Here is a 27,953-nt window from a genome sequence, read left to right as displayed (position 1 = left end):
TTGGGTGCCTACAGCTAAGTCTGGGACACTATCATTTAGCAGTAGGTAAGACCCAGGGTGATGATGTAGACATGCAGCTCCTTAGGGTAAAGAACATCAAGAATCAGTTCTGGATTCCAAGCTGATATAAACAGGAAAGGAAAGACATCAAGCTCTATTTAGTGATGCTAAACCCCACTTGGATGTGGAATATAAATGACAGTCACAGATAGTAAAATGATATGTACCTTGTACATCTTCTTAAATTGTTTTTCTCATTTCTGATAGTATCCAGGCCCTGGATTTTTTTTTTTTTTAAAGACAGGTATGTATTTTCAATGGCTAGCCAAACCTAACCCAAAACTCTGGGCTGAATCAGATTTACAACAAATGGAGGAAATCAAAGCTCCTCTGAAACTGACTGTCAGGTGAAGGCCACTGGTCTCAGGTGGGCTGTGAGGAGAGAGGCAAAGCCATTTTAAAATTCACATAACACTTCTTCTTGCTGCTATAATGTAGGATTTCTCACTCCTATAAAGTCATCTCTGCAGTAAATGCTCATTTACCTTACGTTTCCATTTCTCAAAGGATGGAGCGGCTCCCTGACAGGGCTTTTATAGCTTCTGCTGATGATTGATTCTATCAGTCACTGAGGCTGGAACAGGCCTGAGGTTGGAAGTTGATGTGGAGTGGGAAAATCCCATTGGCTGGCTCGCAGGAAAAGGAAGAGAGCAAAACTTCCCCCAGGGTCCCCTGTTCGGAAGCCCACACCCCAGAGCAATATGCCAATGAATACTGCAGGCAGATGTGAATTCTAGCCACAAGCAAGTGTTTTCTTATGCTTTTAGTGGACTGAAACAGGCCTGGAGACTCTCCCAAAAGTAAGCAAGGCATTGTTTAGCTTAAGTGCATATCGCTCCCTACAGCTCTAGAGTCCATTCTTCACTATCTCCTTGTAAGGAGGGATCCATCGCCCTTGCATGAGTCCTCACATCCACCAGGCTCCTCTCAAGCACTCCACATAATTAATTCCTCTAGCATTTAAAATTCCTGCCAGCAGAACTGCATTCCTAAGTAACAATCATTTTCTGAAAGGAAGATGAAAACCACTGGCAATTTTCCATCCATATTGAAGACTCTTCCTGTTCGTAATTGGTCAGGACTCCTGATTCTCGACTCTTTTTTTTAGCTGTTTCATACTCCAACTCGCAAAGGATAGGCAGCCTTATAACCAATTATCTTTTCCAATGAGATGGCCTAAAAAAAGTACAGTCTCTTAGCCAAGATGGCTGCTATGGTTTTGTGTGACTCTTCTAACTTAGCCTGAGAAGGAGAATTTTCTGGTATAAACCACAGACTAGGTCAAGTACTGGAGGCTTTTGCGACAAGTCCCATGATACATGTGCTATAGTTTGGATGTTAAAGGTCTCCCGAGGCCCACATAGTAAAGGTGGGGTCCTCAGGGCATTCCTCCTGGAATAGTGGGACCGTTACAAGGTGGGGTCTAGCGGGAAGTCCTCTGGTCATTAGGATGTACTTTTCCAAGGGGCTTGGGACCCTGGCCCCTTCCTCTTCCTCTCTGGCTTCCTGGCCACAGTGCTAACCACCCCCCCCGCAACACACACACACTGTGACCCGGCACCTCCATCAGAGGCCTAAAAACAATGGGTCCACCCCATCATGGCCCACAACCTCTAAAACTATGAGCCAAAAATAAATTTTTTCTCTTTATATGGTCATCATCTCAGGTATTTTGTTAGAGGGACAGAAAGCTGACTAACACAATGCTATTTCAGTATTATGAAGCCCACTAACGGGTCTTTCAGCCCCCTTTCCCCAGAACACATCATTATTTGAATCATTTTTGTTTGAGAATGTAAAATTTATTTTTCCCTACAGCAATGATTTATCAGGACCTGCAAAGGAAAATGGAATTAAATTAGTCTCCACTATTACTGTCACTTTCATGATGTATACTGTCACCCAGCCTACAAGTGTAAGAAAAAGTCTGTCACTCACACTCACTACCAGGTGTCAAACAAGAGCCTTTCTTCTAGAAAGGCAGAGAGTTTGAGCCAAGTTCATGCATGGACTAGGATCAAACCTCCCAATGGCCCATCTTGCCAAATCTAAATTTTCAACACTTTCTAGAATCTGAAAACATGTGAACAAGGAATGAAACTACATCTGTGTCACGTTCTCCCAGATGTCTTCGTAAAAAAAAAGCCTCTCAAAGACAGGTTTCAAAATGTTTAATTTCTTACTTTTACACTTTAGTATGAAAGATAATATAACAATGATGTAGTCAGGTATCCAGCTCATCCTGGTTCAGCTTTAGCACTGAAATTCTCCTGTACCAGGAGAGTCCTCAGGCATTGCCCAGGCAACCTGGGACAGTTGGTCACCCTAGAATAGTGGTTCTCGATAGGGATTTTTCCCCCTAACCCCAGAGACATTTTACAATGTCTGAAATGTTTTGATTGCATCAACTGGGATGGGTTCAGGGGGTTGCTATTAGCACCAGGTGGGTAGGTCAGGGATGCTGCTCAACATCTCTCATGCAGCAGAAAGCTCCAGATGACAAATAAGTATCTGGTCCAAAGACTCAACAGGGAAAAGGCATGGTCTGTCTCTCATCCCCTTTAGCCCCAAGCTTCCCTACACCACAGGTGCTCTGCTAAGAAGGCCTGCCAGGGTCAAGTCTGCTCTGAACAGGCCTCGGGTTAAGGGTGTTACCTCAAAGTTCCCCTGGCAGCCAATCTCACACTGAGTGTATGCTCGTTTGGGCTTCGTTCCGGAAGGCAGTGAACATTATCAGACTAAATATGGTTTGAAGGGAGTCTAATTTCATTTTCTCAACAGGGGCCAGAAATGAGACAGTCTCAATTGGAAGTCTGGGGCTTAAACATTCCCATCAGAAAACCCAGTCTAGGATTTTCTCCTACACAGTGCTCTGAAACCCTATAGCTTTCTGCCCTGAGATTATACTCTTTCTAAAAGGAACTCTGCTACCCTAGTATCCTCATTTCCCTCTGGTCCAGGAAGAATGTGCTGAAAGTTGGCATCTGACAATTATTTGGTAATAATCACTGGCTCTTATCCAGTTGTACATACAGTCATTTCTGAGGTCTTTAAATTTCTCCAGCTGCTCTGATTCAGTACTCTTCTAAATGGTTGCTCTGGCTGGTCCTTCTGTTTTGCTGTTAATGTGATTGTTTATACAGCAATAAAGAGATGAGCAGAGTTTCCAGACCATAACTATCACTTGTGAGAGTGGGGATGCTACAGGTTCACCCACAGGAACTGTCCAGAAACAGAACATGAACACACACTCCACCATCCTCCCTATTTATTTATTTATTTATTTATTGGTACCAGGGATCGAACTCAGGACCTTGCGCTTTCGAGGCAGGCGCCGGAACCACTGAGCTGAATCCCCGGCCCAATCCTCCCTATTTAAAAAGACTTTGTGGGCTGGGGATTTAGCTCAGTGGTTCCGGCGCCTGCCTCGAAAGCGCAAGGTCCTGGAGTTTGATCCCCGGTACAAAAAAAAAAGACTTTGTGTTGGAGTCTGGGAAAAGAGGCTCTTGGGAGGCTCTGTTTGGAGGGTCATGTGGCTGGCAGGCTGGGAAGCTCCCAGCGAGCCGGAGACTCAACATCACTTTTCAGGGGTGAGAGGTAGAGCCAAGGTGGAAACCACTTGGCTGGATGTCCTTCAAATGCCCAAGAAGGCCTGAGCATCCTCTCTCTGATTCACTGGGAGTAATTGTGGGAGCAAAAGAGAGGGCCCAGCAGCATGAGGGCTTCTGACGTGTCCATAAGTATCAAGATCAGGACAGAATAGAACCGGATGGAATGAAAGGTGTGTAAGGAGAAAGCCCTTCACATGCTCTAGTATTTTTCCATAGCACTACCACCTTCTTAAAAAATTATACATATAAAATGTTCCCTATATATGAGCAAAAATATTTGTATGGAATATATAAAAATACATATTCTAAAATATATAATGCTCTTGTCTGTTATGGTTATAGCACACACTCTGTCACTCCGAATTAGAAGACAAGTCCCACAAGGGCAGGGACGTTTGTTCTGTTCACTGTTACATCCCCAGCACCCAGAATGGCGCTCGATAAATATTTACTGAACGAATGCAGATGGTCTTTGTATATCCAGAAGGCAGAAATGACCATGAAGATTTCTTGAAAACAGCATGGAGATCTAGCCTAGCACTTTCTCCATCACATGGCCTCTGGACAATGGGCTCTCCCAAAGTCACATAAGCTCTGTGTACTATTTTGCTCAGCAGATCTTGAAGAGCTGGGAGAACAGGAAGAGGAAGTGGGAGAGACCCAAGCCATGGCAACAAGGTTCTACCAGTGTGCTGTTACATAAAGGGACCAGCAGGGGCCTTTGCATCCCTGGTTAAAAGCTATACCCTCTCCTACCAAAGCCACCAGAGATCAGTAGAGTTTGCCATGAAAAGTGAGGGCCATGAGCGGGAAGAATGTTGTTCTCTCTGTGCAAAATCGATTCAAGAACTAGCAGAATCACCATTAGAAGCTGGCAACCTTCCCTGACTGGCAGCTGCCAGCAGTCTAATTAATCCAGCAGCCGTGGTGGTGGAGAACATGACACTTCATGATTGAAAAACAAGCCTAAAAATAGGTTCCATCTTTTCTCCAATGCCCTCCACTCCCACCCTTGTTGCCTTTCCTCATGGGCTTTAGTGGCAAGGGATTGGAGAGATGAACTGAAAATAAAAGGTGACAAAAGAAAACCCCACCTTTGCATGTTTCTGAGTTTTATTTAGAATCACTATTCCAGAGTCTGATCAGTATATTGCCTCCTTCCTCTTAATGTCAGTTGAAACCAAAAGTTTCAAAGATAAACCAAGAAATACTACTTATTTGGTCAACTGACCTGCATCAAGGGCCCAAGGACAGCCACCAAATGTATTACTGTATTAACTTTCATGTGAGTGGACTCGTTCATTAGTACTAACACACCAAATGTATTAGGTGACCACAAAAGTGTACTGTGCACCCAACCATGTGACAGATGCTGCAGGAAGGCTGGAGGATGGAGAACCAGCTCCACAGTCCCTGGGAAATGAGAGGGAAGTAATAAAAATTGAATAACATATTAAAGGGCTATTACACCCAATTAAAAAATGAAGGACTCAAATAGTCATTTCTCCAAAGAAAATATAAAAATGGCCAACGAGCACATGAAAAGATACTCAACATTATTCACTACCAGGTAAGAGCAAATTAAAAACCACAATGAAATAGCACTTCATGCCCACTGAGTTGGTTATGATAAAAAAAAAAAGACAACAGCACCTGTCAGTGATTATGTGGAGAAAGCAGAACTTTCATGCCAGTGGGAATGTAAAATGGTGCAGCCACTTTGGAAACCATTTGGAAGTTAGTTCTCCACCTGTTGATAGACAGGGCACACTGGGGTATCTTTGGAATTAAGATATAGAAATGTAAAAAGAGGTAGTTGGGCTTCACTCACAACTGTGGTAGTGATGGCTGGAGGTGGCAGAGTTTTGGGACGGTGACGACAGAGGTAAGTCATCTGCTTCTGCTTAATGACAGTCATTATAATCACTAGGCTTTGGGGCTTCTGGAGCTGCCTTGATTCCTGCCCATTCCTATGCCTCCAGATAACTCTGTGGGCTCCTATCATCCTACCATGAATGCCCTTTCTGCCTAAGACAGGCTCAGTATCTTTTGAGGGCTACTATGAACCCTGTCTCATACAGCCTTAGACTGCCTTGTTGGCTCATCCCCTACTCATCCCATTGATAACTTTAGGCACCAGTTAGAATGAATGGATCACTGACAGATAGATGTCTCGGTTTTATGTGGTGATAATAACTATGGTTGAATCTAATTCCCGTTTGAACAATTTGCTTTTTTCCACATTAATGGGAATAGGCCCTGATTACACAGGCTCTGAATATTTCCAGGGCCCCTCTAATAGTTATTTTCGGTAATAAATCAATGAAGCAGTTTCTGAATGTGATTTGATTTTCCATATAGATTGATGTAAGGAAGCACTTCTCTCACTTTGCAAGCTCATGAATTCAAGTCCACAGAACACTATATTTAATAATACATATCGAACTCAGGACCTTGTGATTGCCAGGCAGGTGCGGCCCCGCTGAGCTATATCCCTGGCCCTATACTTAATAATATAAATTGCTAAATGAGCACCAGGAACATCATGGGTATAGCTAGTCTCTCTCTCAAGAGCTGCTCCCCTGTGGACATGCACAAGATGGACAGATGGACTCACAAATGCTGAAACCAACCAGGCTTGGACCCTACCTCATTTAGATGACAAGGGCCATGCCTAACTTAGCAGATTTCCTCCAAAATCTGTACAATGCATTGTACATCATAAATTTCAATAAATACTTCAGTGAATTACGATTATAAAGCTATCTTGCCAACATGGCAGCCACAAGACTTGGGCATGCAAGATGAGTCAACTTGAGAATGCCTTAGTTTCTGACTTCAAAGTAATGGGTGTAGTTTTCTTTTATGCTTATGGGACTCCATCTTATTAATTCATAGTTCTGTCACATACCAATTCTTTCTTTTTTGCCAAATATTAAATCTTGCTAATTCTAACATATGTGCCTATCCTCTGTCAAATAAGCCAAAATCCTTTCAAATCATCAACCACAACCGTGTTTCTTTCAAACACAAAACTTTCACCTCATACTTGTACGATTGGTATTTCAGAATCCAAAATAAGACCATATACTTGTCCATTTAATTTCTTCTTGGTAGAAAATGGTTCATAATTCCAAACTACTGAAGTTTTTCTGGATCCTGATTCAGAATTTTAGGTTCACTATCCTTCATGGTTATAGATTTCTTAAGAGTTTAGAAAGGATACTTTCTAGATATTTAGCCAGGTATTGATTTTAAAACTCAGTAGGGCTGAGCTCAACCTGCCAGGTCCCATTATTTCTAAGTCACATATAGAATTTCTGCTCTCTCAGCCGACACTATCTGTCCACCAGTCACTCTTCTATCCAGTTTTGGTAGCCACCAGGTGGTATTTCTCCACCTGATTTATCTTAAAAATATTATTTAATAATGGAGAATTTCAAACATATAAAGAAATTGAGAGGGACTAGAAATGTAGCTTAGTCAGAGAGCTTTTGCCTAGCACGCACAAGGCCAGGTGTTTAATACCTAACACTGGAGAGAGAGACAGAGAGAGAGAGAGAGAGAGAGAGAGAGAGAGAGAGAGAGAGAGAGAGAGGGATATTAATGTAGGTACTACACAGAATTTTAAAAAATATTACAGATTTTATTATATGTTATAGTAAAACTGACCTTTTTTGGTTTATACTGGTATGAATTTTGTTTGTTTCAGTGGTGGGGGTTGAACCCAGGGTGTGATGCAGGTCAGGCAAGCACTCTACCAATGAGCTACACCCCCAGATCTAGTTCTGTGAATCTTAACATCGCCACTGAGATGGAACAAATCAACATTTTCTTAAATAGCTGATGATCTTTTCACTTTTTTGGGAAAAAAAAGAAAATAAATGTTACAGACAAATATAGCAAAGTTTCTTCCCATGCCAACAGTTTTCTCTCCCTCCTAAAAGTAACCCCTGGCCTGACAACAGCTTTTCCATGATGCTTTTACCGTATCTGTAGTTATCTGTAAAGGATACACACACACACTTTTTTTTTTTTTTTTTGGTGGTATTGGGGACTAAATTCAGGGATTCTTTCTTTCTTTCTTCCTTCCTTCCTTTCTTTCTTTCTTTTTTTTTTTTTTTTGAGACTGAGTCTTGCTAAGTTGCTGAGTTGCCCAGGTTGGGCTGGAACTGGTGATCCTCCTGCCTCGGCCTCCCAGAGTGCTGGGATTACAGGCGTGTGCCTCCATGCCCAGCTGTTTGATTTTTATACCTTGCCTATTGCACCTTATGAAGTTTGTCCAAGTATTTCTGGCTTATTAAGTTGAACTACTGTGGAATTTTCCATTATGTGAATATATTATAATGTTTTCCCAAAGATATCTGGATTGTTTTCATTTATTTTCCATCGCATGCAATGTTAGAATTAATCTCCTGGTGCTCTTGTGCACAGTGCAACAATTTCTCTAGGGTTCGACCTAGAAACAGAATTGGTAAGCGGAATATACACAGATTTTCACCTTTCCTAATTATTGCTAATTGTTCTCTAAAGAGGTGGCATAGCCTACATCTCTCACCAGCACTGGAAGTGTGTTGATCTGCCACATCCTTGTTAACCCCCAGTATTATCTGACTTTGTTTATTTTTATTGGTGCATGCTAGTGATACAGAAGAATGAATCTGTCTGCTCTATGGAAGCATTCGACATCCTTTGGTCTATTACTCCCCTCTCCCTCTCCTTCCCTGTCTCTAAAGTATACCTTCTAAATTCCTGTCATCTCTCCTTTCCCTCCCTCTCTCCCTTCCCTCCTCCTTTGCTTCCTTCTCTCTCCCCTTCCTCCTCCCTTCTTTCTTTCCTCACTCCTATTTTTAAATTCCTCATATAAGAGAAAGTGAGGGGGGTGGGGGGACAGGGATTTAGTTCAGTGGTTCTGCCGCCTGCTTTCCAAGCACAAGGTCCCGAGTTCAATCCCCGGTACCAAAAAAAACAAAAAAGAGAGAGAGAAAGTGCAAAACAAAAAAGAGAGAGAGAAAGTGCGGTATGTAACTTTCTGAGACTGGCTTATTTCACTTAACATCAGCATGTTCTCCAGTTCCATCCATTATCCAGCAAACGACACAATTTAGCTCTTCTTTATGTAGCTTTTCATTGTGTGTATTTGCACATTTTCTTTATCTGTTCATCTGCTGATGGGTATCTAGGCTGTTTCCACAGCATAGCTGCTGTGAATTGTGGTGCTATAAACATGGGTATGCATATAAAGATAGTATGATGTTTTTAATTGTTTTGAGACTATACCAAGAAGTGGTACACCTGGAGCAAGCAGCAGCTCTACTTTTAGTGTTCTGAGGAATCCTTATGCTGATTTTCAAAGTAGTTGCACTACTTTACATTCCCACTAACGGTGTAGAAGTGTTCTCTTTCTCCCTCATACTCACCAACATCTATTGTTTTTTGTATTCCTGATGATTGGGGTGAGATGGATTTTTTTTTCTTTTTTTGTGCCAGAGATCGAACTCAGGACCTTGTGCTTGCGAGGCAGGTGGCGGAACCACTGAGCTAAATTCCCGGCCAAATTTTTGCCAATCTGTTTATGAAAGGGGATGCCTTTACGGGGTTTTAAAAATTGTTTTTGTTCTTTTTAACTTAAATACCAGACCTTGGTCTATATGAACATTGCACATACTTTCTTCAGGCAGGGATAGTTCTTTTATTTTATGTGTCTTTTGCTGTGTAAAATTTTAAAAATGTTTTAAATGTATATTTTTTTTTGCTGTGCAGAAGCTCTTAATTTTAATGGGGTAATTTAGTCCATTTGTTTATATTTTAATTAGTACTATCATACTTTCCAAACAAAAGGTATTTACCTATAGTTCTTTTAATTTATTTCACATTTAGGTCTTTAATTAACTTGTAACTTGTTTTTGTGTACAGTACGAAATAGAGGACTACTTGTTTTTCTAACTTCAATCATCCCAGCCCTGTACACCGAATAGCTTATCTTTTTTTTTTAAGTTTCTAGTTTTTTTAATTTAAATTTAAATTTTCTGGTACCGGTGATCGAACTTGGGTCCTTGCACTTGCAAGGGAGGCGGCAGCACCACTGAGCTAAATCCCTGGCCGCCTTCATAACTTAGAATTTCCTCACAAATTTTTATACTAGTTCTATAAAATATCAAGCACTAATTAGCAATGGTTTGGATCTACTTTGGGGTTATTTTGTCACATGACTTTGTTTACTTTTTTATTTTATGAAAAAAAGAAACAAAGTTGCTTAACAAAATAATAAAAGAATAATAATAGTTAATAGATTGCGTATCATTATCTTCAAAGACGTTATTAAGAGTACAAGACATAAACCAAAAAGATTTTTACTAAAAAGAAACAAATAACACAAACTCTCAACAATCTATCTAAACTAGTAGTAGAAATGAAACAAGTTAGACTGTATATTAAAATATTTTTGAGGGGCGGGGATTTGGCTCAGTGGTTCTGCCACCTGGCCTGCAAGCACAAGGACCCAAGTTTGATCCCCGTACCAAAAAAATTTTTTTTTGAAACAACACAATATGTAATATGGGAAAGTATTTGAACTTTTCCCTACTTTCTATTTACCTCTCTTTTATTTTTCTCTTTATTTGTATACATATCTATTTTGTATTTTTCATGTAAGAGAAACCATGTGCTATGTGCCTGATTTATTTCACTTAACATTATGTTCTTAAGTTTTGTCCATTTACCTACAAATGACTCAAGTTTATCTTCCTTTATGGCAGTGTAGTACTCCATTATGTATAATACCACATTTTTCTTATCCATTCATCTATTGATAAACATATGAGTTGTTTCCAAGATCTAGGTATTATAAATTGTGCTGCTATAAAGATGAGTACATTGCATGACTGTACAACCCTGCTCCAATACACCACTGCCTTAATTACTATAACTTTATCAAAAGCCATGATATCTGTTAGTATGAGTCCCTCTTACTTATTCAACTTTTCAAAGTTGTTCATTGAAATTTTAGGATCATCTTCTCTAATTCTACTTTTAAAAATTGCCTTTTTTTTTTTGGAACCAGGGATCAAACTCAGGAACTTGCACTTGCCAGGCAGGCAGTGGAACCACTGAGCTACATCCCCGGCCCAAAACTTGACATTTTTATTAGACTGCATTAAATGTGTAGATTGATTTGGGAATTGATGCCACATGTATAATACAGCATTTCCAATCCATGAATACAGTATATACCTCAGCACCTGTCTCAGGATTTATGGCCTCAAGAAATGCTTTATATTTTTCCTCCAAAAATCTTTTTTTTTGCATATCTTGCATTGTCATATAGTACCTGTAAGTTTCTTTTCTACTGTAAATGGAATTTTTAAAATTTACATTTTTGCAATTTTTCTGCTTGCTGTCCAATGATGTTGCCCATCTCTATATTTAGATATACAATCAGCAATCTCACCAGATTCTTATATTGATGTTAGCAGTTATCTGGGATGTCTGAAATTTGCATTAGTCAATCTTATCTTTAACTGATAATTTTATCTCCTTCTCTTTATCTCTTTATTGCCTGTGTGTAGGTGTTGCTGGGGAATGGAATTCAAGGCTTTTGTGTGTCCTAGGCAAGCATCTAACCCTGAGCTACAACCCCTGCTCATACTTGGTTTGGGGACTGGTTAGGACCTTCCCACAATGTTAGAGAGAAGTGGTGACCCCAAGGATTCATACTTTGTTCTTGACCCTACTGTGGACAAGTACACAGGAAGATGTATTAAAAGTTAACGTAATGGGGGCCAGGGATTTAGCTTAGTGGTTCCGCACCCTGCCTCGCAAGCAGAAGGACCCAAGTTCAATCCCTGGTACCAAAAGAAAAAAAAAAAAGTTAATGTAATGAATTTCAGGGATAAATCTGATGGGGTCATAATTTATTATGATGATGATGAGATATTTGATTTGCTAATGCTTTATATAGGATTTCTATGTCTATGTTTTAGCTGAGATTGATTTATAATTTCCTTTTTATACTATTACTACACAGTTTTGTTATTAATGCTCATATGGTAAGCACTATTAGTTCTCTTTTTAGAAGTCACCCTTCATTCTGTCCTTTCTTTATCTTCTATTTTTCTTACTGATGGTTGTCTTATTAAAATTCCATAAATAAAACACTGATATGAATAATGTAAACAACTGATCCTGTGAAGTGGACATATTTTGACTTTGGCATCAACCAACTGGGAAATAATGTTGCAACAATTCAGGGTGTCTTTCTTCCTTTTATTATAGACAGCTAAGGTAGACAATTTAACAGACAGTCAAAGAGTGACTGGGCTCTTGAGGGAGTCAATGCAAAAGACAAAGACATCAAAATTGTGGGTGGAGGAGGATCTAAAGAGAGCCAGGGTTCAAGACAGACATGCAACAGCCAGGCCTGCAAGTCTCCCTAGAGATAAACAGTAGCTTGAGATTATATTGTATTCAGCACCACTGGGTCCAGAGGGCTCATAGGCATCAGACACATAGGCAGGTGACTAGAACATCTGGAACCATCCTTCCATCCCTTTACAGAAATACCTTTGTTCTTTCCAGTTACTCTTCCTATGCAACTTGCTTCCCTATTGGATCAGTATTAGCTCAGCCACTGTACTTGTAATACTCTAGGTTGGTTGTAGTTTGACCACGTTGTACCCATGTTGTGACTTTGCTGTATAAAATACTCTTGACAAACAGATTCAGTGGCTACCCACTCAGGACCCCTCCTGGAAATCCAGGAGATATTCTTCTCCTTATTTCCAATAAACTCTCCTAACTTCCTCCTTTGGTTCACGACTTCATTTCTTGATGTTGTGAGACCACGAACTTGGCACAGCTGACATCTAACATGTTGGGAGTTATCTTCCCCATCACACTTTCTTACAAACAGAACATGCCCGCTTGAGCAGGAAAGCCAGCCTCTGGAACAGCTTTCATTTTTTTATGAGGGAGGGAAATCTTGTTTTATTGGCCAGAACTAGGTCACACGGTGACTGGGAAAGTATCTGACATTTGAACTTACACTGCCATCAAAATTTATGTTTTCCATTCTTTATTCTTTGTGGTGCTGGTGGTTGAACCCAAGGTCTTACGTATGTGAGGCAAACAGGATGCCATTGAGCTACATCCCCCACTTCTCTTTTTAGTCTCTTACTTCCTATGGATTGATCATGTTTTCTTTTAAAACTGATTTATTGTTTTAATATTCCTTCAGAAGTTATCTTTAGGGCCGAGGATTTAGCTCAGTGGTTCTGCCACCTGCCTCATAAGCACAAGGTCCTGAGTTCAATTCCCAGTTCCAAAAACAAAAACAAAAAAATTTTCTCCTCAGAGGACCTATGTATTGTTATTTCAGACACTCTACTTGTGACTGTTGTGAACAGAAGTTACCTTTAGCTTGGTAAAAGTAAAGATGATGTGAGCCAGTAATTCCAGCACTCTGGGAGGCTACAGCAAGCAGATCGCATGTTCAAGCCCAGCCTGGGCATCTTAGTGAGACCCTATCTCAAAATAAACACTACAAGGGCTGGTGATTTAGCTTAATAGTGCTGCCGCTTGCAAGGTCTTGAGTTCGATCCCTGGTACCCGCCCCTCAAAGAAAGAAACACTAAAAAGTGGCTGGAGATAGCTCAGTGTGAAGGCCCTGGATTCTAACCATAGTGGGTGTGCTGGGGGCAGGGGTTACCTTTACATTTTAAATATGCATCCTTGCCTTAAGAAGTCTAAAATAATAAACATATCTCTCCAATTCCTCAACAATATTAGCATCTTAGTGGGCTTTTGTTTTACTATAATTACTACCCTTCTATCTTCTGTTTTATTGTTTAGATTCTATAAATATACCCTTAGTAAGTCATTATTAGTGTTTTTAAAACATTCTACATTCATTCAGACTTGCTTATCAATTTATTTGTGTAAATAAATAGATGCTCCTTATCTTTTTCCTGGGCTCACTTTCCACGGTTCTTTCAGCGTGGGTCTCTAGGTAGAAGCTCCTCTCAGCCTTTGATTGTCAAAAGGAGTTCTATGCCTGATTCTCAGTTCTCACTCCCCATCTGTGTGGGCCCGAGGCCACATTTCCTACCCAGATATGGGCTTGACACTCCCTTTCCCCAGACTCCAGAGCCTAAACTCAGTTCTGAGGTTCCCTGGCTTTCCTGGCACTTGCCGTTCTGCTTCCCACTCTGGTTCTCCTCTATCCCTAGCACCTGAGGATTTCCTCTTTCTTTCTTTTGTTTTTAGTTCAGCTTTGTATTGTTTTATTTCATCCTGTGTTTGTCATAGGAAGTGGGGGAGGGTCTACATTAATCTTTTTAGTTACTATTACTGGAAGCCCACATATTCTATTTATAACAAATTTCCCTCTTACTAATGTTTATGACTCTCCTTTAAAATAAATATCATACATTTTGATAGAGAAAACAGACATGACAAAGACAGCTGGACACTCTGTATTTGTTTTCACCAAGTTATAAAGTTTCTAAAATTTGTCTTGAGTTTGGTGTACAAGGAACATTCCTCAGGCAGTCAGTGAGGAGAATGTAATCGGCTGCCAAGAAATGGAATTTTCCGTAGTTTCTGTTTTCCCATATCTCCCTCACTTCTAGCTCAACAAAGGTGATCCCTGAGGGGAAACCTGCTCAATATTTACTTCATACTCGCTGCACTAATACCAAAGGAGCAGACCAAGAAATCTGCCTCTGTAAGGAAGCCATCTTCAGGCCAGACCCAGAGCTCAGTGACTGCTGTAGATCCAGTTAGCTGGAGGCTGAACTGACTCCAAATCCTAAGAATTCACAACTTCTAATAGATGACTGTGATCAATCTCATTTGCATTTCACCATGACTCAGGAATTCCCTGGTCCCTCGTCCCTGGAGGAAAATATTATTATTATTGAACACATCAGTTCAATAAGTTCAAGGCTTTCGCTGTCAGGATAGCAGCCTGGAAAACGTCCACCCAGCCTGATGGATAGGACTCAGAGTCTCCCATCAGGACTTCATGGTCTACGTCAGCCTGCTGGAGAGTGAACTAGTGTGAGATACTGGAATCCAAATATGGTTCCTCTCAGAAACATCTGGCCACACTAAATATTCAGAGGGGTTGGTGAAAAAACAGGGGGACACTGTCCAGCTAGCATGTTGGAAATATTTCTGAATAATCATAAATGGGAGGCAATGGGTGGTAGTTAAAGTATTCATAAAAAGGCTAATACAAGACTGGTTTGCTGAAAGACAGTTAATAGCAGTAAAATATATTCCATATGTTATCTCCCTAAAACTATTCTCACCCAGAAAATAACTGAACAGAAGATAGACTAGACAGGGTACAGGGTGGGGAGATCAGACAAGCCCTAAGAGGCAGTTGTGCCATCAGTGATAAGAAAATAGCGAAGAGATTGAAAGGTACATTTTGCAAAGCAGAAATGGTGGTCTTGGTTAGTTCTGGCTTATAAGCCTTGATGCTTTATCCTCCAAGTGGAGAATAACAACTTCTACCATAGGAAGGATAGGTCCACTTGAGAAATGGAAGCCACCTTAGAAACTGTACGTCACTCTGATCACAGGCGACTGTTCATTTTGTCATTTCCCTTTGCAGGAACCTGAGTGGTCACTTAACAGTGACTGGAAATTCTACTAAATCAAGACCCAAGGGCACACTGTCACCTTCAGCACTTTCCTGCAATTTATAGGCAGAGCGATTTCTCCTACAGCTAACACTGAGCAAGAGGAAAAGGAAAGTTCTTTAATTCTTAAGATCAGATTTCACCTAATGTCATGAAAGGGACAGGAAATGCAAGACAAAAATGCTTCCCAATGAAAATGCAGTTGAGCTCTATTTCTCAGAATCCCAGGTAGTGGACACAGTGGATTTTGTTTTTGGAAGCAACGAGATTGGTGGACATAGAGGGTAGACACACGACTTTCCAAGTGATCTTGTTTCTCACACCCCCACAGCCTTTACCTCAAGGGTGCCATGGCCAGTGGAGGGCGTTCCTGGCGCATTCTGGGCTGTCGTGACCTACCTGTTGAGATACACCCTCTTCTCAGTGAACTGCCCGTTGCCGTGGTGAGGGTCCTCGAAGGGCTCATTCTGGACAACCTCCACCCCTTCTCCCCGGTCGCTCTGTTCGTGGCTGTGCTTGCTGATCATGTACAGCTGTCCAATTTTGTACTGCAAGCATACAGAGAAGAGACAGAGAGGTAGGTCAGCTTAGCTTACCTCTGACAAACCCCCTCCATCCATGGTGCACAGCACATCTAATCACATTCTGCCGAGAGAAGACAGCAGCCACTTGGGCCCAATGTGGCTTTCCTCAGGAGCTGGGAAGAGGGCTCCTTGTGAGCCACATGCAGAAATGGCATGGCCCTGTAATCATTCTGCATCCTGGTGCAGATGCAGGGAACTGGGGGGTGCCTCAGCAACAGATCAGCCCTTGGGCAGCAGCAGAGAAAGGGGATACCAGTGTCTCCTTTCCATTCTGGCCCTACAGGGTTTAGTGGAGCTAACATCCTATTTGGTTTGGTCAAAGGCAGCCTAAGGTATATTATTTCTGTCCCTGCTTTCTGCCTAGCAGCACTGCTGGGAACAGCATTGCCTGCCTCTTGTACCTCCTTTTCCAAAGTGTTCAACTGTCCTGGAGGCCCCTTTCCCCAGAATAGCAGTTCTCACAGGTGGCTGGACATCAGATTACCTGGGAGTTTTGAAAAGCTCTACACACAGGGTTCTCCCACGAATGGGGCCAAGGCTAAAAGCCCGAGTCCCAGAAGCTGCATCACATGGAAGACCATCTTCAGCATCTTTTTTTGTTTGTTTGTTGTTTGAGACAGGATCTCTCTGTGTAGTTCAGGCCAGCCTCAAACTCACTATGGACCCCAGGCTGGCCTCAGACTCACAGTGATCCTCCTGCCTCAGCCTCCCGAGTGCTGAGATAACAGGTGTGTGCCACCACGCCTGGCTCACCTTCAGCATCTTTAACTATTTTTTAATTCAATTCCACTCTCAGCATGCAGCCTCCCAGGTAGCTCTGCGAAGCCACATGATTTACCTTAGAATCACAAAATGGAGCAACAAATGCCAGGAACATTTTCTGCCCTGTCTTTACCTCTGTTGTCCCACACTCCTTCTTGCCTGTCTGAAAACCCTGGAGCCGGCAGGCATTTCTTTCCCTAGGAGACTTTCAAGTGACAAAACTAATTTGATAGAAGAGGAGAAGACGGGAGGGAGTAAAATAATTTTGCAAGAGAGACATGTCTGCTTAGAGTCAGGAGGCAGGATGATATGAATCTGCTGTGGTCCTTCCTGCAGATTCGGTATGACCCAACACAGACACCATGTCAGTACCACTGAGGCCACTGGGCTAGGGAGAGGGTCCTGAGTTGTTCCTCAAGAGGCCATGGCCAGCAGGGATGCAGGTCCCCTGCTATGTGCGTAAGAGAGAGAAACAGATTTTAAATTAAAGAGGTGGGTGAAATGTAACGTCAGCAGTACTGTCAGTACCAAAGCTGAGAGAACACTGGTCCAAAGGTCCCTCTTTCATGCTGAGGCAGGTACGGGAGAGAAGTGCGAAAAAGTTCCAACAGTCTCTTAGCCTGCATCCAGCCCCAGGGACAGGACCCAGTAACCATGACAACAGGAGCCAGCTAGCCTGGCTGGGTCTTCTCAAAAGACTTCGATTCCTATCTGGGCCACACCCCTCACAGAGGCTCGGTATTGGTATTTTAAAGTGCTTTGAATGTGAGTGTGTCTGTGCACTTGGGGGTGGGGAGGAGAAGTGCTGGGGATAAGAGCGGAAGAAGAAAGAGGATAAAATCCATTTAAAAATGAATCATCGGATCAGAAACATGACCTGCCTTCCCCTTGGTCCAACACTGCTTTTACTTTTGTTCACAAAGACTGACAGTCTTTCAAAGACAATAGTAAGAGCAACTTCATAGATTGGAGACTTGTGAGCTATGAGACCTGTGAGATCAGTGCTCCACCTAACATATCTGGGCACATAAGCCTGGCACGGGGGACTCAGCTGCTCAGCTCTACCCACTGAAACGTCATTGGCAGGTGTTTGGTATTTGCTATTCCAAAAATAAATGTTTACATGCGGTGGAATATTATTCAACCGTGAAAATGAACAAAGTATACTGAAACTGCATAATGGGTGTTATTGGTCAAAGTATGTCCCTCTAAGTTCATATAGTGAAGTACTAATCCCTTCCCTCACAGAATGTGACCATATTTGGAATTAGGCCCTTTATAGAGGTAATCAAGCTGCAATGTGGTCATTAGGATGGGCCCTACTCCAATGTGACTGGTGTTCATCTAAAACAAGAGAAAATGAGACATAGGGTCAGGCCTGGAGGAAGATGATTCAAAGAGATGGTGCCACCTACAGCCAAGGACCAATCCTGAAACAGATGGGACCGACCCTGTAGACAACTTGATTTCAGTCTTCTGGCGTCCAGTATTGTGAGATAAGAAATGTCCATAGTTTAAGCCATGGGGATGAAGCACTTTGTTATGCAGCCCTAAAAAGCTAGTACAATAGGTGCAAGGATTCTTTGGGGTATGATGGAAGTGTTTTGGACAGAGGTGGTAGTTGGTTGTACATTATGATTGAACTAGATGCCACTGAATTAGTCACGCTAAAATGATTAATTTGGCTTAATAGCTTGGTGGTGGAGCACTTGCCTAGCACAGGCAAGGCCCTGGACTCAATCCTTAGCTCCATAAAAAGGAAAGAGAAAGGATGATTTTATGTTATGTGAATTTCATTTCAATTTTTGAAGAAAGTGTTGACTGTCAGAAGTAGACACCCTTAACCCAAAGTCCCATCAAAGGCTTTGGTGGGAGTTTTCTGAAAAACTATGCCTGCCAGCCAACAGTCTCTGGGAGCTTCAACCCACTCACACATGAAAAATATATGGGACAAGGTTGGTGCACAACACAGCAAAGCCATTAGCCAGATGAGAGTCAGCCCTGGCTGGGCTCAGCTCGAGTGTTTCCTGCTCGGTGGAGGCGGAACAGGCGAGGCAGCTGATTCACTGGAGGCCAGTGGAAGGCCTGGCTGCCTCATTGATCATTCTGGCCGCTCCCGTAGGAGCAAGCACAGGGCAGGCGCCAGCCCGAGCTCACTAAGCCGGTGTCAGACTGGGGATGACTACAGATGCCTGGTGGTGGTGGCTGGGGGGAGGTGAGGCACTCGAGCCCAGACACGGAGATGGTCAAGGGCTCTGTGACTGTCCCTTTCCTCCCAGAAAAGTCAGGCCTGCTCTGCTGGCTGTGGCCACTGGGCTGGACCAGCCCAAAGCAATTTATTGTGCTGTTAAATCACAACCTGCCTCGCGGACAGAAGTGACAAACAGCGTCTGGGTTGGGGCAGAGGGAAGGGACAGATAGTCCTTAAACCACCTGTTTCCAAACTGCCAGAGATCCTCCTAAAAATGCCAAATCCTGGGTGATTCTAGACCTTCTACATTCAGACCGTGGGGAAAGACCTCACTCAAACACACGCTCAAGGCTGAGCCCTTTCAGCCGAGTGTGGTGCAGGCTAAACGGGGCCAGGCCTGAGTGTTCCAACCTTAGGAGGCCTGTTTCTTCTTTCCTCTTTCATACTAATACCTTACAAACTTCTGTGTCAAATTTAGTGAAAATACCACTAACACCTGACCACAAACTCCAAATGAACTTGTATGTCAAAGGGAGGCTACAAAATCCAAAGATTCAGAAGGGTTCTGAAGACCTCAAATCTTGAAAATCTATAATAGAATTGATGATGATGATGATGATGATGATGATGATGATGATGATGATGATGACGACGACGACGACATGGCACAGTTTTACCAACAGCCCATGAGTTCAAGGTATCCATTAGGTGCTTTACGTTCATTTCTAATGCAATGATTCAGTCAGGTAAGTATTGACAAAAGTATTGACAATTGAAGAAGTTGAGACTCAGGGAGGTCGAAGATTTGCCTTGGCTTCTACATGGCAGAGCTGAGATCTGAATGCCACAGGTACATACTCTGTCCACTTCACCCAACTTTAGCCCTTCTACCTTTAACAGGTGTATTGCTTTAATAAATCTGAGCCTCACTATGATTTAAAAAGGTGGGTGGGGGTGGGGTGGAGGGGGTGGCAGAAAGCCAAGCCTCTGAATTTTGCTATTTCAAAAGTTGAGTAACAAAAGTCTGACTGAAAGATCAAAGTTGCTTAATCTGTGCTCACATATGGAATGGGGGAGCAATTATGCTCTAATTTTGCAAAATCTATTGTTATAATTCCAGAGTTTGGGGAATCATCATTACAGGCAATCATGATTAGAGACAGCTCCGCACTGCAGGCTAAGCCTCCGTGTGAGCTATCATCAGAACAGCTACCCCAAATAATTATCTCTGTACTCAAAAAACATCATGGGGATCCAGATCTTTCCCACCCAGGCACAGTGCTGCACGTCTGACATTGCTGGAAAATCTGAGGTAAGGCAGAGTTGCAGAATGTGCTTGGAGAAGCTAAGCAGTTTGATCAGTTCATACTTTTTCAGACTGTAGGAGTGAGCTCTGCCAAGTTACTTAACACAGTCCAACCTTGAGCCAAAGTGTTGAGTACGGTAAGGGATTGTGAACTGGGCGCCAACAATACCTTCACCCTCATCCTCGCATGAAGAAGCACTGGATCCAAAGTTCCAGGCTTAACAGAATTCCAAGCTACAAACTGTTTTCACTTAATCCTTCCCCCACTGCTGAGCTTCAGAGTTCCTACAAGGCCCATGTCCTCCGCCCCAAAGAATCAAAGGGGTGTCATCTTCTTTCCCATCAATCCCTGTGCCCTCCCCGCCTGTCCCTTTTCTCTTCCTCCATTAATCCCAATCTTGTTTTCAAACATCATGATGTGAACAAGTGGAAATCAACTCCCAGAGGCCTTACTCCCTGATGATATGACTTGGCCACAGGAAGCTCCAGGTCAGCACTTAGAATTTATACCTACTTTGGCCTTTACCATCAAAATGAATGGATGCCACAGAACCTAGCAAGCACAGAAACACTGATCCCTCTGACTTAATGTGAAATTAGGTATCTTTCCAACTAGCTCCTGCTGCTTTCTCTCCAGTTGTGCAGAAAAAGCAGAGGGGAGGGTGATAGAATTTGGCATTCTTAGGAAGTTTCCCAATTATTCATAGGCCCCTTAATGCTTTTACTAGAACCTTTCTTCCAGCCTTCTCCACCCTCAATACATGAACCCCAACACACAGTGAAGCAATTGCTGCTTGGTGTACAAAGAACCCACGGAAGAGAACATCTGAAAGGTAAACCACACAGGATGCAGGCCAGTTGCCAGCTTCACACCAAGTGGTGTCAAAATTGTAATTATTTACAGGGAAGGAGATGCAATGAGTCCAGACTTTAACAACCTTGACTCAGAAAGCTAGAGGCTAGAGCTGTTTCCTGTAATCCCACAGCGCAGCCAAAGAGCTGGGACAAATATTCTGTTCTAGTGGTTGGCAAACTATGTGCTCTGCTGCCTGCTTTTAAAATAAAGTTTTACTGGGAAATGGTTGTGTTCATTCTGTGGCTGCTCTGGCACTACAGAGACAGAGCTGAGTGGCTGTCACAGAGACTGTATGTGTGATTCCCAAAGCTGAAATTACCTACTGTCTGGCCCTCCACAGAAAAAGTGTGCTGACCCCTATTCTATTCTACAGGCACTGGGTCCATCCAGGGTAGCCTCAGCTGCCAATGAGTAGCTATTTAGTTTGGAGCTACTTGCCATACATGGCTAGTGAGCATTTGAAATGCAGTTTTTTCATTTTAAATTTTCTTCAATCTACCTGCTATGGTGGCGTGCACCTGTAATCCCAGCACTCTGGGAGGGTAATGGCAAGATGGAGCCCAGCCTGGGCAACTTAGTGAGACCCTGTCTCAAAATAAAAAATAAAAAGGACTAGGGATGTCATGTAGCTCAGTGGTAGAGAGGCCCTGGGTTCAATCCTCAGTACTACAAGGTTAAAACAAAAGAATCAGAAGGAGAAAAATAACAGTTCATTAATAATTTCATATGATTATATGTTGAACTTGTACTGTGGAGGATTTAGCTCAGTGGCACCGCATCTGCCTTGCAAGCACAAGGTCCTGAGTTTGATCCCTGGTACCAAGAAAGAAAAAAGAAAGAAATGGTAGTATTTTGGGGTATATTGGACTAACAAGAATACAGCCTTAAGGGCTGGGGATTTAGCTCAGTGATTCCGTCACCTGCCTCAAAAGCTCAAGGTCCCAAGTTCAATCCCTGGTACCAAAAAAAAAAAAAAAAAAAGAAATATAGCCTTAAAATTAATATCACCTGTTTTTTAAAATGTTTTTTAAATATTGCTATTATAAATTTTAAATTTTAAATTCTTATTTGCAACTCACTCATTCCTATTGGACAGTGCCATCTAGACCCTCATCTAGACCAACTGGGACCAAAGCAGAACCAATATGCCAGGCCAAGACATCGCCAAGACTCCAGAGGCTGCTGGTCGGACACCAAAGCAGGTCGAGAGCTTGCAAGCTAGTGAGACAGGGCACTGGCCATGAGGGACGTGTCTGGAGAAGCCCTACCTCCTGAGGACCAGCTATTACCTGGGCCCCCAAAGAGGTGATAATTATTCAGTGTGCTACAGTGGAAAGCACTGAGGTCTTAGAAATGAAAATGTGGAGCCAGTGTCCTGATTCTGCCTTTGACTCAGCTTTGTAACCTTAGAAATTTACTTATCTGAGCCACATTTTGATATTGTTAAAATGGGGCTAATAAAATCTCCCTCAGGACATGAGGAGAATCAAGTGAGAAGGAATTCACAAATTCATACGCTCATAAACTGTTCATAAAGTGCCATAGCTATTGCTTCGTCTGCTTGGCACCATGTCTGATCTGGGCTTAGAGGTCTGTTTCATTCATGTTCCTCTTCTGCTATAGTTTTATCAAGTAAGTATATGAGAATGAGGCATCTACTATAGATGTGTACAATGAAGAAACCAAAGAACTGAGATGGTCATGGTGGTGAACCCTATAGTCCCAGCTGCCTTGGGAGCCTGAGGCAGGAGGATCGCTTCAGCCTAGGAGTTTGGGACCAGCCTGGGCAATACAGTGAGACTCAGCCTCACAAAGAAAAGAAAAGAAGAAAAGACACCAAAGAATACATGACTATCTGCCCAAGATTATCTCTTCCTTTGGTAAAAGTTTCATTTGATGGTAGTCACGTCAAACACTTCCCAAAAGTAGAATAAGAAACCTGGGAACTCCCAATGATGTAAGGTATCTAGCAGTGTCAAATTCATAGGGACAGAAAGTTAAATGGGGCCCTGTCAGGGCTGGGGATGTGGGGGGATGGGGTGAAGGTGTTTAAAGGGTGGAGGGTTTTGGTCTGGATGATAAAAGAAAAAGTTCTGATGATGGATGGTGGCCATGACTGTACAATAATATGAATAGGGCCAGGGATTTAGCTCAGTGGTTTTGCCACTTGCTGAGCAAGCGCAAGGACCCGAGTTCAATCCCAGGTACCAAAAACAAACAAACAAACAAATAATGTGAATATATTTCATGTCACTGAATTGTACACCAAAAATTGTACATTTTATACTGCATATGGTATATCACAATCAAAAAAAGCCCAAGAATATGCAATTCTTTAGTGAGAAGGGCTCATACTTGCAGGTGGCCATTTACACAGTGATATTTTTCATGATTATGAATTTTTTTTTAATGGACAGAGTCCTTATACTTGATAGTTCTTTGGTCTGGAAGCTTGTTTGAAGGTGTAAAACCCAGGGGATGAGAGGAATAAAAAATGACTTCCTACAGAGACAGTATTATGAGACACCCCCATTCCTGCCTTGCCAGGGGAGCTATCTGCATAGTGTGCCCTAAACATAGATGTCATTAATAATAAGACCATTCTGGAGGATTAGTGTTACTAACGCTTGAAAGCGACATGCTGCTGGCTGGGACATGGTGCAGTCCATGACCCTGGCAGAAGGAAAATGTGATTCACTGAACACAGATACATCCTGATCCCTCTAACCTTCGGGTTCACTGTGTTGATGAGCACAGGTTCTCAGTGACCCTGACCAGTACATTTCACAGCTCACCCCCTGCAGCTGCTTCTCAGCCTGGGGATCTGACTGAGGCACTTTACAGCAAGAACCACTCCGATGCTATTTTCCTTTGGGAAAGTGGTGTGCATCTTTCCCTCCAGGGGCAGGATTGATTTGGGTGCTGTACAGGATAAGCACAGCATCAGCTAACCCCTCAGTCTTCCAGGCTCTGTGATTCAGTGTGCAGATTTCTCTGTGCAGACCACGAAGTAAAAAAGTAAAATAAAATAAAAGGTGTAAAGTTCTTGGGTGTTTTGTCAGATGTCACTCTGCCAGGTCAATAAGCCACAAAAACCAATATCCGATCTCACAAAGAAAATACAAACCTGCAGCTCATATTTCAGGATATCAGCACATCATCACATATTTATCTTTTCTCCTGGATTTTTATAAGCAGCCCTCTGAGGTGCCTTGTTTACGTAATACCTGTGTCATTATGCCAGAGTGCAGGAATGAAAAAGCTGATAAAAAAGACTTAAAAAGGAGCTGGCTTATTGACATTTAATTCAAAAAAAAAATCCCCCTTTTGTGACAAACTAATATAAACCACACTGTACGGTGATGTTTAACCCATCCTAAGTTTTGGACTGAACTGACTAGACACAGAGCCACTCACTCCAAGAAAAGAGCTCAGGATGTCCTTTGTGCTGGTGCCAGTGCGATGCCATCCCTGTGGTCGCTGCCAGACTGTAGATCATTTCAAGAACACTCAGGCATCTCAAAGAATAATCTGCTCCACTGAGCAAAGGGAGTCATAAAGTGCTTCCTAGTATACAACAAGTAAAAGGACACCTTTCACCGACCAGCTTCCATGCTGATTCACACTGGGGGCTGGAACGTGGGCCCCACGGATTCATTTGACTCACAAATTGAAAACGCAAAATGACTTCATGCAGCACTTACAGACTACTTTATAACATCAGTGAAGGCAGTAGGTATGTCATCCCTTTGTGTTTATAAATGAGACACAGGACAAGTCAGCCATTAGTGGGAGCCCAGAAGAACCATTTATGAGAGCAAAAATAGGAACTCCTAGAACTCAGCTCAGAGCCACAAGAAGAGTTGATTCTGGGGGCAAAATGTGGGAATTCTCCATACGTTGGTTTGGGGGCAGTCCTACACTGACTGTGGGACAGTCCTGGTTCTTAAGAGTCCTGTCCTGCCGGGGATTTAGCTCAGTGGTTTTGCCACCTGCTGCGAAAGTGCAAGGACCCGAGTTCGAGCCCCAGTACCAAAAAAAAAAAAAAAAGGCACCTAAGAGTCCTGTCCAGCCTGGACCATTCTTTCTACAACCATGTCTTATGTGCCAGGCCTCACAGACACTGGAAGCAGGGGTGTGAACAACAGATCTAGTGTGACAAAAAACCTGTTTCTTAAGGGTTTCCATCTTTAAGACACAAGGCTACCAGCTGGGTGAACTTGATCATCAGAGCTCTCTAACGATCTGATTTGCCAGAAAATGTGAAACCAATTGCAATTCAAGTAAATGGAAAGATCTGATGACAAGTCTGACCTTTAGCAAGAAATTGAGGCTCTTGTGTTTACTACAGAAAATAAACCCACAGCCAATCACAAGACTCAAAAGGGAGAAAATGAAGACAGAGCTTTCCTGGGATGTGTAGCTGCACCATCTACTTGCAACCCCTTCGCCAACATTCGCCTTAGTACCTTGGCCTCATAACCCAGGTGCACCTCGGAGATATCGGGGTCTCTCCAGAATGACAGGACCCCCTGTTTGCAGTACTAATGGCACCTATCAACCCTTCATGAAATCCTGTACGAAAATAACCCACAGCAATGAGGGGAGTTATAGTACCGTTTAAAGCAGAAATATTTTCAGGAGTGACAGTTTCAGTCTTTGAGCTCTTCAGATGACAGAAGGGTAGACTGAATGCAAAGCAAACCAAAACAAGTGATCAAGGGCAATTCTTACTGTTTTGAAAGAGCAAGCCAAGCCACTTCATGCCTAGAAAAACAAGATCTAGTATGTGAAGGTCACGGAACTCCTTCGCTTGCTTAAGTAAGCTAGCTGGCAAGGCAGGTGACTTTGGGGGTAACTATCAGCAATGCTGGAGGAAGGTATCACCAGGTCCCATCTGTGGTCTGAAGCTTGGAAAGTTCCAAGCTTCCCTCACCCCATTCTGGAGGAGGCTCTCAGTCCCTGGGCGTGGTGCTTTCCGCCAGAGAGGGTGTGCAGCTGGCCACCTGCAGCCATTCTTTTAAGCAATGGCAGCCTAAGAGTGTTTCTTCCTTGTTACAAAATAAATAAAAAAGCAGAAAACTGATGGAGAAAATCAAAGGACTGTCAACTCCTACTTTCCTGAGACAGTTAATAAAGACAGGCAAAATAGAGTAAATTGGGAACATTTCCAGGAATCGCTACATTTAAAAATCTATCTTCTGAGCTCTTATTACACACTGGACTCATTCTAATGACCTGGAGAGAGATTCTATCAACTGGTCCTCTCAAGGTCAAGTGGTGGCCCTGTCCTCCCCTGCGTCAGCAGGCAGCCACCCCTCAGAGTCCTCCTCAGGGAAGATGGGAACAGGTCCCCTAGGCAACGCCATGGTGAGATATAATTCACCATGGTTTCAAAGAGTTGGGAGAAAAAAAGAATACAGTACATGAAATGACCAAAAGACATACTGTTCTTCACAGGATTCATTTTCTTTTCTTTTCCTGTAGTAAAATATATAACACAAAATTTATCATTTTAACCTTATTTTTTCCTGTCTGGTGGTGCTGGGGATTGAAGCCAGAACTTCACACGCTTGCACATGCTAGGCATGTATTCTACCACTGGGTTGCAGCCCCAGCTGCTTTAACTGGTTTGAGTGTAAAATCCAGTGACATTAAGTATACTCACAATGCTATGAGACCATCACCAATATCAATTTCCAGAACTCTTACACTATCTCCAGCAGAAACCCTGTGCCCATGAAACAATTTCCAATCCCTCCCACTCCTCAAGAGCCTCTTTCTACTGCTCGTCTCTATGAATTTGTCTATTCTGTATAACACATAGAAGTGGAAAGACACACTACGTATCCTTTTTTGTTTTTTGTACTGGGTATCAAACTCAGGACCTTGTGCTTTCGAAGCAGGTGCTGGTGCCACTGAGCTAAACCCCTGGCCCTACTACATATCCTTTTGTGTCTGAATAGACCACATTTTGGTAACCCATTTATCTGCTTATGGACTTTTTTTTTCTTTTTTGCACAGCACTGGGAATTGAACTCAGGGCCTTTGCACTGAGTTATAGCCCCAGCCTTTTAATTTTATTTTACTTTCTCTTTTTGAGACAGGGTCTTGCGAAGTAGCTAAATTACCTAGGCTGGGCTTGAATTTGTGATCCTCCTGCTTCAGCCTCCCAGAGTGCTGGGATTACAGGTCTGCATTTGAGTTACGTCTACATTTTGGGTATAATAACAACTAATGTTGCTAGTAATGTTAGCACACATGTATCTGTCTGAGTTCCTGCTTTCAACTGTTCTGAGTACAGACCCAAAAGTGGAATGGCTGGATGACACAGTAATTCTAGGTTTTACTTTTTGAGGAAACACCAAGCTGTTCTGCTCAGCAGTAGCACATTTTATATTCCTATCAGCAGTGTACAAGGGTTCTGATTTTTCCATATCTCCACCAATACTTATTTTCTACACTTGGGAAGAGCAGCCGTCCTGATGGGTGTGAAGTGATCACGGGACGTTGAAGTCTGCTCTCATTCTTTCTTGGGTCCCCTATTCTCGTGAAGCCCATGTGAGGTGGTACTTGAGCATCAAACCCTTCTCCCAAGTAAGCACCAAGCCAGCACTATTCTGACCCTCCTATTTATTAACTTAAGCCAGAAGAATCCATCAGCAGGCTTCTCAGCAAACACTGAGGAACTGAGATGGATCTCTTGCAGGGGCTGGAGGACGTCCTGGGAAATTCTCTGGTTGCAAACTGCAGATAAACTCAACGCACTGAGTCCCCATAAGTCTGAAAAGGCCCAAGCACATCTGCAAACAGTGAAGCCTCTCTTTACAAGGACACGGCTATGAATTATTACCTTGGGGAGGCCAGGGATGGTGCAGGTGGGCATGACCTGAAAGGGCATTTCTAGAGCTGTTATAGAAGCTGCTTTCAGTATT

At 42.7% G+C, this 27,953-nt stretch overlaps 1 protein-coding gene across 1 annotated transcript in view; it reads right to left on the bottom strand.

Annotated features, from left to right (window-relative positions):
* The window catches only part of Pitpnc1 (phosphatidylinositol transfer protein cytoplasmic 1), a 273,815-nt gene that overhangs the window by 135,788 nt on the left and 110,074 nt on the right, over nucleotides 1-27,953 (bottom strand). The window contains exon 2 of the mRNA XM_087208224.1: nucleotides 15,719-15,867. Coding sequence (XP_087064350.1) covers nucleotides 15,719-15,867 — 149 coding nt within the window. The remainder of the gene's footprint in view (nucleotides 1-15,718; nucleotides 15,868-27,953) is intronic.

Source organism: Heterocephalus glaber, unplaced genomic scaffold (genome assembly GCF_053883595.1).
Source record: "Heterocephalus glaber isolate CG9 unplaced genomic scaffold, H.glaber_assembly_v1.0 deba00000937, whole genome shotgun sequence".
Classification (NCBI taxonomy): domain Eukaryota; kingdom Metazoa; phylum Chordata; class Mammalia; order Rodentia; family Bathyergidae; genus Heterocephalus; species Heterocephalus glaber.
This window is presented reverse-complemented; position numbering and strand designations above follow the sequence as displayed.